General features: G+C 46.7%; 1 protein-coding gene across 1 annotated transcript in view; it reads left to right on the plus strand.

Annotated features, from left to right (window-relative positions):
• Positions 1-15,000, plus strand: part of LOC134464840 (voltage-dependent T-type calcium channel subunit alpha-1I-like) — a 294,648-nt gene that overhangs the window by 107,550 nt on the left and 172,098 nt on the right. The window contains exon 4 of the mRNA XM_063218175.1: positions 1,495-1,628. Within this exon, the coding sequence (XP_063074245.1) occupies positions 1,495-1,628 (134 nt within the window). The remainder of the gene's footprint in view (positions 1-1,494; positions 1,629-15,000) is intronic.

Here is a 15,000-nt window from a genome sequence, read left to right on the forward strand (position 1 = left end):
GGTCAAGATTCATTTTTGTTTGTTTTTCCTTTTCATGATTCAAGCCAACCGATGAATGTTTCCCTAAATAGAATAGTGGTCAAGATTCGTTTGAGGTTTGTTTGTTCCTTTTCATAATTTAAGCCAACCGATGAATGTTTCCCTAAATAGAATAGTGGTCAAGATTCATTTGAGGTTTGTGTGGTGGTTTGTTTGATGATTCCTCAGCCAACTGAACTGATAAATATATTATCAGTTTTCAGGAGTGAGATGGAGGAAGACGTGCTTATACCATATTTTTGGACACTGCAGATGTTTTTGCACTGAAGTCTTAATTTCCATTTCTCTGTCTCTGCCTGCCCCCCCCCCCCTTCTCTCTCTCTCTATCTCTCTCTCTCTCACACACACACACACACACACACACACACACACACACACACACACACACACACACACACACACACACACACACACACACACACACACACACACACACACACACACACACACACACACACACACACACACACACACACACACACACATACCACGCTTTATGTCTTTGTTGAATGGTGATTCATTGGCAGGCCAAGCTGTACCATCCAAAAAAAGACAAAGAAATTAAATTAAAATGCAATCAGTAGAGCCGACCGAGACAGAATAGAGAAACATGCAACTGTTGTTCCTTTTACTACCACGTACTTCAGCCAGTTTGTTTATGGTATTCTGTAATAATTGCTAAAATATATTTTATTTTTTTAGCAATTATACAGTCAGCTTCTCTTTATTCTCGCTTCACTCTGATTATTACAGTATGCATGGTTCAGATTTCTGTTATTATCGTTCTAATGTTCAACGCATTAGATTGTGATTTGTGATCTGGTTATCCCAAATGTTTTTTTTTTCCTACAATTTTCCACATATACTTCACATTTTATGCTCTTTCTGACTAAAATAAGTAGTTAGGAAATGGATCGCAGTCAGTTTTTTATTCTTTCATATTCTTTTCTTTTTATTCAAACATTGCAGGGACAGACAGACGTTTCGGCTGCAAGAGCCTTCCTCAGTGTCACTGTGACACTGACACTGAGGAAGGCTCTCGCAGCCGAAACGTCTGTCTGTCCCTGCAATGTTTGAATAAAAAGAAAAGAAAGGGAAAGAATAAAAAAAACTGAGTGCGATCCATTTCCTCCATTTCCTAACTACTTGATCACTTCAGAGACGCACCAACAAGACGGAAGAGTGCGGTGTGTGGAAGATAACTGGCTAAAAAAAATAGCCTGAGATTGACGGCTGACTAATAGAGGAGGTCAAATGCAATTTCAAGGGCTGAACCTATTCAGTTTCCCTTTTCTTATGCTTAGAAGTTAATTGTATCTTTTCAGCTCATATCACACCATTTTAACCCCTCACCCAACTCTCTCTCTCTCTCTCTCTCTCTCTCTCTCTCTCTCTCTCTCTCTCTCTCTCTCTCTCTCTCTCTCTCTCTCTCTCTCTTTCCTCTTTCTCCCCCAGGCATTCGATGCATTCATTTACATCTTCTTTGCACTTGAGATGGTGGTGAAGATGGTGGCCCTGGGGATCTTTGGCCGTCGCTGTTACCTTGGCGATACTTGGAATCGTCTGGACTTTTTCATCGTCATGGCAGGGTAAGGATGCTCGTTTGTTCCGATCTCCAACGGTCTGGGGTTGTCTTGTAATGGCTAATTTACAGTACGCTTCCAGTGATGGATGTGCTGTATAGTGTGCTCAATCAATGCTATGCCATCCTCCTCACAGACACAGAGAAATCAATTAAGCACACACACACACACACACACACACACACACACACACACACACACACACACACACACACACACACACACACACACGCTAACGCACGCACGCACACACGCACGCATCCACGCACACGCTAACACACACACACACACACACACACACGCACGCACGGACACGCAAACACACACACTCGGACACACACACACACACACACACACACACACACACACACACACACACACACACACACACACACACACACACACACACACACACACACACACACACACACACACACACACGTATGCACAGGCACACACACACACACACACACATACACAAACACACACACATGCACACACACTTATGCTATGCACCCAACTCTTTGACTCGTATTTTCCATCTCTCCTACTGTGTGTTACTTGTACGTGTGAGAGTTTGCCTCAGTAGTAAGTAAGCTTTCTTTTGAAAGATCTATGGCTCTCCAAATCATGCTGGCGATAATGAATTCCCATATTCAATCACACTCTCCATTTTACATCTGCTATGGTTGAGCGTGCCAAGCGCCATATTTGATGCTGTGACAGAGTTCAAAGAGGATTTGTAAATGAAATGAATCTCACACATGGCCAGGGTGAGGGCTTGGCATGGTGGTGGAGGTTATGGTGGACAGGGCTGGACTGGCCTTCTGGCATATCGGGCATTTCCCGGTGGGCCCCGCACCCTAGTGGGCCCCTATTTTCAGAAATGTACAAAAAAATACTGTCAGTTGTGCGGCACTAATTATGAGGGGCCCCTTTTAGGCAAAAGAGCCCAGGCCCTATTCCTCCCCCAGCCCAGCCCTGTATAGCGGTCTTATTAGTGATGGTCGTGGCAGATAGTGGGCGGACTGGCATGGGATAAAACGGTCGTGTCTCTCTGACTCAAGCACCAAGTGGCATGGGACGGCAGCAGCTGTGGCGTGAGATCTGGGTCCTGTGTGTCACATGTCACATGTTCACTGGCCGCACCACACTGGACGCCACAAGGAGTCCTGAGGAGACGGGGTGGTAAGTACAGAGGAGAGGTGAGGAGAGGAGAGGAGAGGGGAGGAGAGGTGAGGTGACGAGAGGAGAGGTGAGGTGACGAGAGGAGAGGAGAGGAGAGGAGAGGAGAGGGGAGGAGAGGGGAGGAGAGGAGAGGAGAGGTGAGGAGAGGATAGGAGAGGAGAGGAGAGGAGAGGTGAGGAGAGGTGAGGAGAGGAGAGGAGAGGTGAGATGAGGAGAGGTGAGGAGAGGAGAGGAGAGGAGAGGTGAGGAGAGGTGAGGAGAGGAGAGGAGAGGTGAGGAGAGGAGAGGAGAGGAGAGGAGAGGAGGAGAGGAGAGGAGAGGAGAGGAGAGGAGAGGAGAGGGGAGGGGAGGGGAGGAGAGAAGAGGAGAGGCGATGAGGAGAGGAGAGGAGAGTGGAGAAGGTGAGGTGACGAGAGGAGAGGAGAGGAGAGGAGAGGAGAGGAGAGGAGAGGAGAGGAGAGGAGATGGGAGGAGAGGAGAGGAGAGGTGACGAGAGGAGAGGAGAGGAGAAGAGAGGAGAGGAGACGGGGTGGTAAGTACAGGGGAGATGAGGAGAGGAGAGGAGAGGAGAGGTGAGGAGAGGAGAGGAGAGGAGAGGAGAGGAGAGAGGACAGGAGAGGAGAGGAGAGGAGAGGAGAGGAGAGGAGAGGAGATGAAATGAGAGGAGAGGAGAGGAGAGGAGAGGAGAGGAGAGGAGAGGAGAGTGGAGGAGGAGATGACAGGAGTGTAGAGGGGAAAAGAGGAGAGGAGAGTGGAGGAGGAGATAACAGGATAGTAGAGGAGAGATGAGGAGAGATGAGGAGAGGAGACGAGAGGAGAGAAGAGGAGAGGAGAGATGAGGAGAGGAGAGGAGACTGGAGGAGGAGATGAGGAGAGGAGGTGCGAGGAGAGAGGAGAGGAGAGGAGAGGAGAGGAGAGGAGAGGAGAGGAGAGGAGAGAGAAAGGAAAGGAAAGGAAAGGAAAGGAAAGGAAAGGAAAGGAAAGGAAAGGAAAGGAAAGCAAAGGAAAGGAAAGGAGAGGAGAGGAGAAGGACATGCAGTGAGAAGACTGGGGAGGAGGGGTGAAAGTGGGAGGAGAGGAGAAGGACATGCAGTGAGAAGACTGGGGAGGAGAGGAGAGGAGAGGAGAGGAGAGGAGAGGAGAGGGGAGAGGAGAGGAGAGGAGAGGAGAAGGACATGCAGTGAGAAGACTGGGGAGGAGAGGAGAGGAGAGGAGAGGAGAGGAGAGGAGAGGAGAAGGACATGCAGTGAGAAGACTGGGGAGGAGAGGAAAGGAAAGGAGAGGAGAGGAGAAGGACATGCAGTGAGAAGACTGGGGAGGAGAGGAGAGGAGAGGAGAGGAGAGGAGAGGAGAGGAGAGGAGAGGAGAGGAGAGGAGAAGGACATGCAGTGAGAAGACTGGGGAGGAGAGGAAAGGAAAGGAGAGGAGAGGAGAAGGACATGCAGTGAGAAGACTGGGGAGGAGAAGGACATGCAGTGAGAAGACTGGGGAGGAGAAGGACATGCAGTGAGAAGACTGGGGAGGAGAGGTGAGGAGAGGTGAGGAGAGGAGAGGAGAGGAGAGGGACATGTAGTGAGAAGACTGGGGAGGAGAGGTGAGGAGAGGTGAGGAGAGGAGAGGAGAGGAGAGGAGAGGAGAGGAAAGGAGAGGAGAGGAGAGGAGAAGGACATGCAGTGAGAAGACTGGGGAGGAGAAGGACATGCAGTGAGAAGACTGGGGAGGAGGGGTGAAAGTGGGAGGAGAGGGAGTAGAGTAATCGGACAGGACAGAACAGGATAAGGGAGAAAAGTACAGGAGATGACAGGAAATGAGAGTTCCATGTAGTTGCTAAAACGTTATACAGCTCTCCCGGTATGTATGTGTAGCTGAATTGATTTCCAAGACAAAGGGGGGATATTTTGGGCCGTCTGGGTGTCTTTAGACATTAGCGTGGGATGATGAGAGGCCCCTGGAGCTGTGCTCTTGCCTCGCCAGCCCTGCTGGGTTGAAAGCAGAAATCAGAAGGGGAGTAATTGTGACTTGAAAGAGTGTGTGTGTGCCTTTGGGGAGATGCGACTGTCTGCTCTGCTCTGTCCGCCCGCCCGCCCGGTGTGATTCTCTGCAGCACTGCAGTAACATTACATGACATGGCATGCAAGACATAAGCTCTGTGTCTTTTGATTCCCCGGGCAAACGCAACAACGAGCGCAACAACGAGTGTCATTGTGTCGCTTTCAGTATTTATATTTTCTCTGCATTTTTCAGTGGAATTTGTACCCCCTCCATTACATCTGGAGCTGTCTCTCCTGTAGCCTGATTACCATCGACTTTCAAATCTCTTTGAGACTTGGTCTGTCTGACCAAGAGCATAACAATTAACATTTCCCAAACGGCATGCTTTTAACCCGTCTCCCTTGGTTTGCCCATGATTGTTTGCTTCCCGACAATGTGGAAGGAATTCCAGATTTTTCGGGAGCTTAGAAAGTACTTGCATTGCTCTTGACCTGACTAGTAGCAACGCTGAAGGTATTGCGTCACTAGAAGGGCATGGCCTGGCTATCTCTCCTGTTCTATGTCGCCCTCAAAGTGTGCTCCAGGACCTCCAAGGGTCATCTCTAGGGCGGTGGTTCTCAAAGTGTGGTCCGGGGACCTCCAAGGGTTTTCTCTAGCACAGTAGTTCTCAAAGTCTGGTCCGGGGACCTCCAAGGGTCCTCTCCATCGCATTGACAAGGGGTCCGGGGACTTCCAAGGGTTTTCCCTAGCGCAGTGGTTCTCAAAGTGTGGTCCGGGGACCTCCAAGGGTCCTCTCTTTGGCATTGCCAAGGGGTCCATGACAAAGTATGTTGCAATGCAAAGCACACAAAAGATGCAGCAGCACCACCATGTCCCTCAGTCAGAGCAACATCATCCATGTGGACCATCAAGTGAAAGTGAAAGTGAAAAAGTGAAAGCCCATTGGGAAACTCCAACTCCCATTGTCATTGTGACACAGCACTCCACAGCACACAAGTGAACACTGCACACTGCACACAACGAGATTGCATTTATGCCTCACCCGTGCAAGGGGGCAGCCCTCAGTGGCGCCCCATGGGGAGCAGTGCGGTGGGACGGTACCATGCTCAGGGTACCTCAGTCATGGAGGAGGATGGGGGAGAGCACTGGTTGATTACTCCCCCCACCAACCTGGCGGGTCGGGAGTCGAACCGGCTACCTCTGGGATGCAAGTCTGACGCCCTAACCGCTCACCCATGACTGCCCATATATATATTATAAGACCTTATCACAAGATAAAGGAGGCATAATGAAGACCATTTTCAGCCTGAACTTTATTTGGTAACACTTTACTTGACGCCGGTGTCATAAGCATGTCATTACAGTGTCATAATGGTGTCATAATAGTGTTATGCACGCGTCATAAACATTATGTCCATGTCATAAACATTTTATGACTGTTGGCCTTAAGTGACATTCGGTTATGGCAAAGACAACCATGCCATGACCGAATGTCACTTAAAGCCAACAGTCATAAAATGATGGTAACACTTTATTTTAGGGATACATCTATTAGCACTAATACATACAATGTTAATACCTGTATAAGTAACTTATAAGGCATGTACTAAGCAAATGCTAAGGCTTACTAGGTCCTTACTGAGGTTAAATTGATAATAAATCCCTTATTGTGCATGAACACGACATTTGCAAATACATTTTGCTTTGTACATGCCTTACAAGTTACTTATACAGGGACATTGTATGTATAAGTGATAATAGATGTATCCCTCAAATAAAGTGTTACCCATATGTTTATGACATGGACACATAATGTTTATGACTTATCTATGACTCTGTCATGACACTATTATGACACTGTAATGACATGCTTATGACACTGGCGTCAAGTAAAGTGTTACTCTTTTTTTGACGAAATATGTAGTTACTGTACTTTGCCTTTATAGGGTAGTACAGTATATTCAAATAGATAAGCCAGTGCTGCATTTGGACAGTAGACTGTGTCTACAGCTCATTCATTTTCCACTTTCAAACTTTAAATTATAAACTACATATTCCTCAATAAATCATCAAGTGGCACATTTTTTATTTCTCGTTTGTTGTGTTCTGGTGTTTAAATCCGATTATCATTCGAGGAGCCATTTATGCAGAAATGTGAAATTCTCAGGGATTAAATGATTTTAAAACACAGCAGTAAAAACATAATGCTCAAATTAAAACACACACACACACACACACACACACACACACACACACACACACACACACACACACACACACACACACACACACACACACACACACACACACACACACACACACACACACACACACACACACACACTCAAAGCAGTAAAAACATAATGCTCAAATTAAATACACACACAAACACACACACACACACACTCACACACACACACACACACGCACACACACACACACACACACACGCACGCACGCACACACACACACACACACACACAAAGCAGCAAAAACATATTGCTCAAATTAAATACACACACACACACACACACACACACACACACACACACACACACACACACACACACACACACACACACACACACACACACACACACACACACACACACACACACACACACACACACACACACACACATGCAACAGTAAAAACATAATGCTCAAATTTGTTCCACTGCAATATACAGTACACATCATCATAACTATTATTTTCACATTTGCAATACAAGTATGACCAGGGGCGTAAGCAGCTAATTGTGGGCCCTATGAACAATCTGCTCCAATGGACCCCCCCCATATATCTACATAGCAGTATATTCCCCAGCAGCGTATAGGCTATACAGTGCAGTAGTAGAGGACCGCATCTAGATGCTTCCTCCAGTAGACTCCCTACTAAAGTGTATATCCAGAGAGGTGACATGGGGTAGGCCTCTGATCACCCCTCTGAAAGCAGCCAGCCTGCAGTGGCAGCCAGAGAGATAAGGCCCTGGCAGCAGAGAGTGGAGTGGTGAAAACTAGTGGTGTCAACAATAATCGATTCAGCAATGCAATGCAATTCGGGGCATGGACAATTCAATGCAATGCGGCAAGTTCCATAATCGATGCGGCAACGTTTTAAAGTTTCAATTACTTCCGTGGACATTTCGGGAGCAAATGAACGTTAAATTAAATAAAAGCACTATAAAGCATTGAAAACTGCAAGACTGATACAGAAAACAGCCAATAAAATGTTGCTCAGTATCTGACTACTTGTATTGCCTCATCATGACTGATGAAACATTTTCTTTGCTTTCAGTAGAAATGTAATGCATTGCAATTCATTATAGAATTGAATCGAATCGAATCGAATCGAATCGCTACCTTCCGAATCGGAATCGAATCGAATCCAGAGGGCAGTGCCAATGCACACCACTACTGAAAAATACTGTCATGGAAAAAATAGTATTTCGGCATTTCACCAGCACCGCACCAACTTCAGAGTTTTCACATCGACAGCTTTACTCTACAGCAGGGTTTCCCAAACTGTGGTGCGTGCACCCCTGGGGGTGCGCGGCCTGTCACAAGGGGGTGCGCGAGCTAAATAGAGCAATGGGGAATATGTCAGTTTTTATCCAACATTAATGAATATGACATAGTTTTTTAATTGTACGCTGAATTGTATGCTGGAAAGATCCATCTGAAGTGTAGTTTAACTCCTAGACTATTGGAAAAGAGGATTCCCCAAAACAAGTGTGCATAATGTACAGTGAATGCGCAGTGAATCATACCTCCGTGGCATCAGTACACCAAAATATTCGCTTAGGGGGTGCGCGAACCAGATTGAAATGTACAAGGGGGTGCGCAGGGGGAAAAGTTTGGGAACCTGCTCTAACGTAACTTTTCTGCGTTCATTCTCCCATGCAGTGTGAGTGTGCGCATTTGTCTGTGATTGTGTGTGTGGGTCTGTATAGGTGTGAGGGAAAGGGGAGGCTTTCGTGCATGCATTCGTGTGTGTGTGTGTGTGTGTGTGTGTGTGTGTGTGTGTGTGTGTGTGTGTGTGTGTGTGTGTGTGTGTGTGTGTGTGTGTGTGTGTGTGTGTGTGTGTGTGTGTGTGTGTGTGTGTGTGTGTGTGTGTGTGTGTGTGTGTTTGTGTGTGCATGCATGCCCAAAAAAATGCATGGAAACTATGCACAGTATATACTGCACATGCTCACATGCCTTTGTGTGAGCGACGTGCTTGCGTACATGCACGGATGTGCATGTATGAATGACTGAACCACCGACTGAATGAATGAAGCATGTGTGTGTGATGTGGGGGGTCATAGGGGGCGACCTGTGAGGTGTGAATTGGGATTACGGTGTAGCTTGTGAGCTTGGGGAGCAGAGGTCTTTGGGAGGAGTGGAGTGGAGTGGAGTGGAGTGCAGAGCAACATGCGGCAGATATGGGCCACAGGCTGACATAGGAGGAGATAAGGAGACTCCATAAGCCATACGCCCCACAGAGACCTCACACACAGGAACCCTGCCAACTGAATGAATGAATGAGTGCCTACCTACGGTGTGTGTGTGTGTGGGTGTGTGTGCGCGTGCATGCGCGCGCGCGCGTGTGTGTGTGTGTGTGCGCATGCTCGTGCGCGTGTGCGTGTGTGTGTGTGTGTGTGCGCGTGTGTGCGCGTGTGTGTGTATGAGCATGTGTGTGTGCTGTGGGGGTACATGGGGGGAGGATCTGTGAGCTTGGGGAGCAGAGGGCTTTGGGAGGAGAGGAGTGGAGAGCAGAGCAACATGCTCCAGACATGAGGACATGAGGACATCATGAGGGCACACGATATGAGGCACAGGCTGACATAGGACGAGGAGCAGGACTGGACTGGACTGGGGGAGAAATAGGGACCGGGCACTTTTGGCTTACAGTAAAGCGGCCCCTCAAAATTAGCGGCGCAGAACTGACTCACCGGTGGGCCCCACACCCTTGTGGGCCCCTATTTTAAGAAATGTCTACCGTCAAAATGTCCTGAAATTAGGGGCCCACAGGGGTGCGGGGCCCACTGGGAAATGTCCGCTGTGTCAGATGGCCAGTCCAGCCTTGACGAGGAGATAAGGAGACTCCATAAGCCATACATACGCCCCACAGAGACTACACAGGAACGCTGCCAACTCACTACTCTACTGAAGCCTGCACTCCACGGCCACACTCCTGTCGCTATACCCCCCCTCCCCCCTCTCTCTCTCTCTCTCTCTATACCAGGGGTGTCAAACTCATTTTGGTCCGGGGGCCGCATACAACCCATGTGGACCTCAAGCGGGCCGCATTAGTAACATCATCACACAAAAAAAAGTAAAGCAGAGGATTAGTGTTCAGTACTATCACGTTTTAAGTGTGTTGAATATGTAGAAAGCAATGCAATACTGATAATCCTATGCAAAATGTCCTTGACTTCATTCATTCATTGCCAACCGTCAATTAATTAAATATGGGACAGTTCATTTTGGCAGGGGGTCTGGGGATTTTCCCCCAGAAAATGTTGTATTTCTTAGATGTAATTTCCTGCATTTTCACGCATTCTAACATCCTGTTTCCATTTTCAGCTTAATAGGAACCAATACAAATCCAATCATATTTATTATTTAAATACAACCAATACCAATAATACGAATAAGAAGTATTAACATTTTATCTCTATAGAGGTCTATAATGTATGATCTTTATCAAATGCCTGTTACAGTACAAATTCACCATTTATAATAGAAGTGTGATGTGCACTACATATATACAGTATAACAGAGGGACCATTGGGTTAATGTCATGCAGGTCTCGATTTTGCCCCGAGGGGCGTAATTGCGCATTTCGGTTATTTCATTGAAAAAAACAAAAAACTTAATTGTTTTTTTTTTTGTTTGTTTTTTGTTTTTTTTTTACATCCGGGCCGGATGGAACCCTCTGGCGGGCCGGATGCGGCCCACGGGCCGTACGTTTGACTCCCCTGCTCTCTACCCCCTCTCTCTCTCTCTACCCCCTCTCTATCTTTCTCTCCCCCTCTCTGTCCTCCCCCCTCTCTCTCCTCTTCAATCTCACTCCTCTCTCTCTGTCGATCTGTCAAGGCCACATGCTCCCAAGTTTTCAAGAAACACCCCTTTTCCCCTTTTCCTGCGCTGCTATCCTCTCTTCAGGGTTTGGACAGTTTTTCCAACCCTGTTGGAGTTTTATCTTGTCTGGTGTGGTGCTTTTTCTCTTTTCGGCCCGAGCAGCTAAGATTTCAAGAACTTCTACTGCCGTTGGACTATGTACTATAGTGAAGCTTAACTTTTCCAACTGTGGAAATATGGGAATGTGCAAGAGTTAAGTACACAAGGAGCAAAAACAATGAGGGTGCCGACCAATTAACCAGTGCTTTCCCCCATCCTCCTCCTCCATGACTGACGTACCCTGAGCATGGTACTGTCCCACCGCAGTGCTCTCTTTCGGGCGCCATTTGGAGGCTGCCCCCTTGCACGGTTGAGGTATAAATCCAATTTCGTTGTGTGCAGTGTGCAGTGTTCACATGTGTGCTGTGTCACAATGACAATGGGATTTGGAGTTTCACAGTTTGGGCATTCTGAATCTTTGCCCTTCACCCCACCCATATGGTACGGTAATGGAGTCAAGATTTGTCATGAATGCAATGCTGCTGCGCTTGTTCTCCTCTTGTTGTTCCCAGGGCCTACAGTAGGGGTCCCCACCAGCCAGGGGGCCACCGTTTGAGCAAAGGGTCCCCCCTTCTGGTAGCCAGGCAACGCCTTCCTTGTGACGCAACACCTTCAGCGTTACTTCTAGCCAGGCCAAGGGCAATGGAAATATTGTTCCTGATCTCCAGAAAAATCGGGAACTCCAGACACAGACCTTGGTCAGACCAACTATCAAAGAGTCGATGATAATCAGACTAGAATTGTAGGGGATTGTGGGGGACAGAATTGTGACAAGATGAAGCATTGAAAAGTGTACCTGCAAATATGTTATTCTTTATTCCTTGTTAGAATGACGCTGTGTGTGTAATTTTGCAGCGGTCTTTGACTTCTCTGGGGGCCTCCAACAACCTGTAGCCTAAGAGCCCCAGGCCATCTTAATGGTTGCTCTCTCAGGTTCTCGTAGGAGGCGTATTTTTCCAGGTTATCAACTCATCAAATCTGTTTTTGAAATTTGTGGAAATGCTACACTGGGAGCGCTGTTCATTCTGGTTTTGTGCAATTCACTTTGCGGCATTCGACTAATGTGTCCTTTTTTTTTGTTTCCGCTTACTTTGGCCTAATCTCATCCTCCGTGTTGTGCTATGACATGTTATAGTATAGTCTGCTCTGCTCTGCTCTGCTCCTCTCAGTTCTATTCTTCTTCCCCTCTGTGTTCTCTTCTCCTCAAGACTGTTTCTTTTGTGCCCTGGTGTATTCTGGTGTTGTATGTCTGAGTCTTAGTACCAGACTGCTGTTTTTGTCCCCGAGCAGCAACTCTGCTCCACCACCAGCCGCCTCACAGCCATCTCATGGTTATTATTATCCCATCCTCATTTCCCTCCCTCCCTCCTTCTCCCTCTCTCTATCCCTCCCTCCTCTTCTCCCTCTCTTCAGCCCTCCCTCACTCTCTTCTTACCCTACCCACATTAGCACTGGCACTAGTAGAGTGTCTAGCTTTTGCTTTCAAGCCAGCACAGACACATGCGGTACACGGGCACACAGAAACACACCCAAACTCACAGACATCGGCACAGATGCAGGGGAAGAGGCTGGGACACGCACACACATGCACACATTAATGCATCCACAGCATACTTCTCTCTCTCTCTCTCTCTCTCTCTCTCTCTCTCTCTCTTTCTCCCAACCTCTATTGTGCACGCAAATACACAAACACATAGAGAGAGAGAGAGGGAGAGAGAAAGAGAGAGAGAGAGAGAGAGAGAGAGAGAGAGAGAGAGAGAGAGAGAGAGAGAGAGAGAGAGAGAGAGAGAGAGAGCACGAGCACGCAGGTCCAACAGTCCCACCTGCTTCAAGACTTGCTCTCATTGCAGACATAAAAGGAGAGGAGAAAAAGGAGGAGAGGACTGTGGAAGACTGGGATGTAACAGAACGCACAGAACAATTAGCGGAACAGCCAGCTCCCTGCCAGTCAGCTCATTACCCCATCAAACACAGACACTGATTGATGCTCCCATAAACAGATGTGGGGAGTGTTGAGTTTGGAAGAGCTACTTCCATTTTCCTTCTTCTCTCCATCCATCTCTCTCTCTTCATCTCCCTCTCTCTATTTCTTTCTCACTCCGCAACCTCTGTCTGTGTCATCCTTTTTTCTGTCTTGTGCTCTGGAGACTTCTCGGTTCTTCTTCTTCTTCTTCTTCTTCTTCTTCTTCTTCTTCTTCTTCTTCTTCTTCTTCTTCTTCTTCTTCTTCTTCTTCTTCTTCTTCTTCTTCTTCTTCTTCTTCTTCTTCTTCTTCTTCTTCTTCTTCTTCTTCTTCTTCTTCTTCTTCTTCTTCTTCTTCTTCATCCTTTCTGTCGTCGTCTTCTTCTTCTTTTCCTGTCTTCTGTTCATTGATTGCTTTGCTTTCCTGGTGCTCTGCCTGTCCCTCTGTCCTGCCTTCTCTCTCCACTCCTTTTCTCTCTGCTGGGTGCAATCTCTGAGTCACCTCGTCCCACCTCCCTCAGGACTTCCCTTCAGGACTTCTTTGCTAATCACATCTCTTTTATTTTCTTCTATCCCTCTACTCCTTTTTCTTCCCTAATTGTTCTTGTTTCATCTGGTGCCCCTCTTGCTTTACTTTTGTGTTACTTTTGAGACAGTGAGTAAGCAGGAGGTTTTACTCCCTCCTCAAGTACCAGTTGTAGACACACTCAAACTCAGGGATAGTTGCTGCTAGCCTTGCTCTCGCAACTGCAAGTCTTGTCGAGGGAACCAATCAATTTTGAGCATTTCCAATGGAGTTTCCAATGGGGCATGTTTAACCCATTGTGTCCTGGAGACACATATACGCTACATTAAGGATTTTGAGATTTGAGCTGTTTTATTAAATATGTGGGTAGAGCTGAATTAACACATTGTTATAGGTGAGGGTGTTGGCTTTTAAATGTAACTCATTTCATGTTTGTATGTGCTTCAGAGGCTGAGATATTTAAGATTTAATAGGAAGAGGGCACCCTTTCCCAAAAAGGGCTTAGGACAAAATGGGTTAAGGCATTGACGAGGACTGGTCAAGCCCAAACACATCTGTTTAACCTGAACGTGTCACATTAAACTTTTCAGCAAAGAGAATCAGCAAGGCAGTGCAGTGTTGTCTACTCTGTCTCATTAAGTACTTCTGTGCTACATTGTGCATGTAATAGATGGAGTTAATAAGCAAAAGGTTTTAATTATGAGTTGGCCTTTTTGTGTGTATGATTCTTTTGTGTGTAATAAGTATCATATAAGTAGGAGACTGTGCCTCAGACCCCAAGCTTGTTAGCTTGGGCTAACTGAGTAACCAGTTGACCTAACAAGATGCTTTCACCTATGGAAAGCATGAGCCCTGTTGTGTGTATGTGTCTGTAGGTCTAGCATAAAATATTCTGTGGCTGTTCAAAAAATGTTGAAAATTGTCTAGATTGCTGGCACTCTACCGCCAAAATTCTAAACACTGTGTGGCATTCAATGTGTTAAATTTGCTCACTTTTTCCAGAATTGTGCACTTAATTGCTGAGATGAATGTGAAAGGAGTGCTTCTGATGAGTCAAAAGCAGGCCTTCTCTGTTCCCCTGTCCTCATTTATCCTCTCTTCTGCCTTATGCGATTGATTGATGACCTCACCATCACAGGCCAGTGGGCCATGATGCTAATTCGACAGGCATGCTAAATTAGCGGCCATCACTAAAAGTCTACTTTCATTATTATGTAAGAACTTTTGGAGTCAGGCGTTTCTTCCCAAATATTTGACGTTATAGGGTCATCTGGATGAGATAACCAGGGCTATTTATATGAGGCATGATGACACATTTTGGAAGTTTTCGACTGGAGGCTAGATAGCTTGGAGTTAAAGGATAACTTCAGCCAATTTCAACATGCAGTTGTAATGCTCACACTACCCTGGACTTGTCAGTACCTGAGGTTTTTTTTTTTCCGTCAGCTTTTTCGAGATCCTGGTCATTGTAATGGGGACAGAGTTTGTATACATTTGAAGAAAAAAAAATCTTGATTCATTCCCAAAAACATCCAAAAGGTCATGCA

Source organism: Engraulis encrasicolus, chromosome 2 (assembly GCF_034702125.1).
Source record: "Engraulis encrasicolus isolate BLACKSEA-1 chromosome 2, IST_EnEncr_1.0, whole genome shotgun sequence".
Classification (NCBI taxonomy): Eukaryota; Metazoa; Chordata; class Actinopteri; order Clupeiformes; family Engraulidae; genus Engraulis; species Engraulis encrasicolus.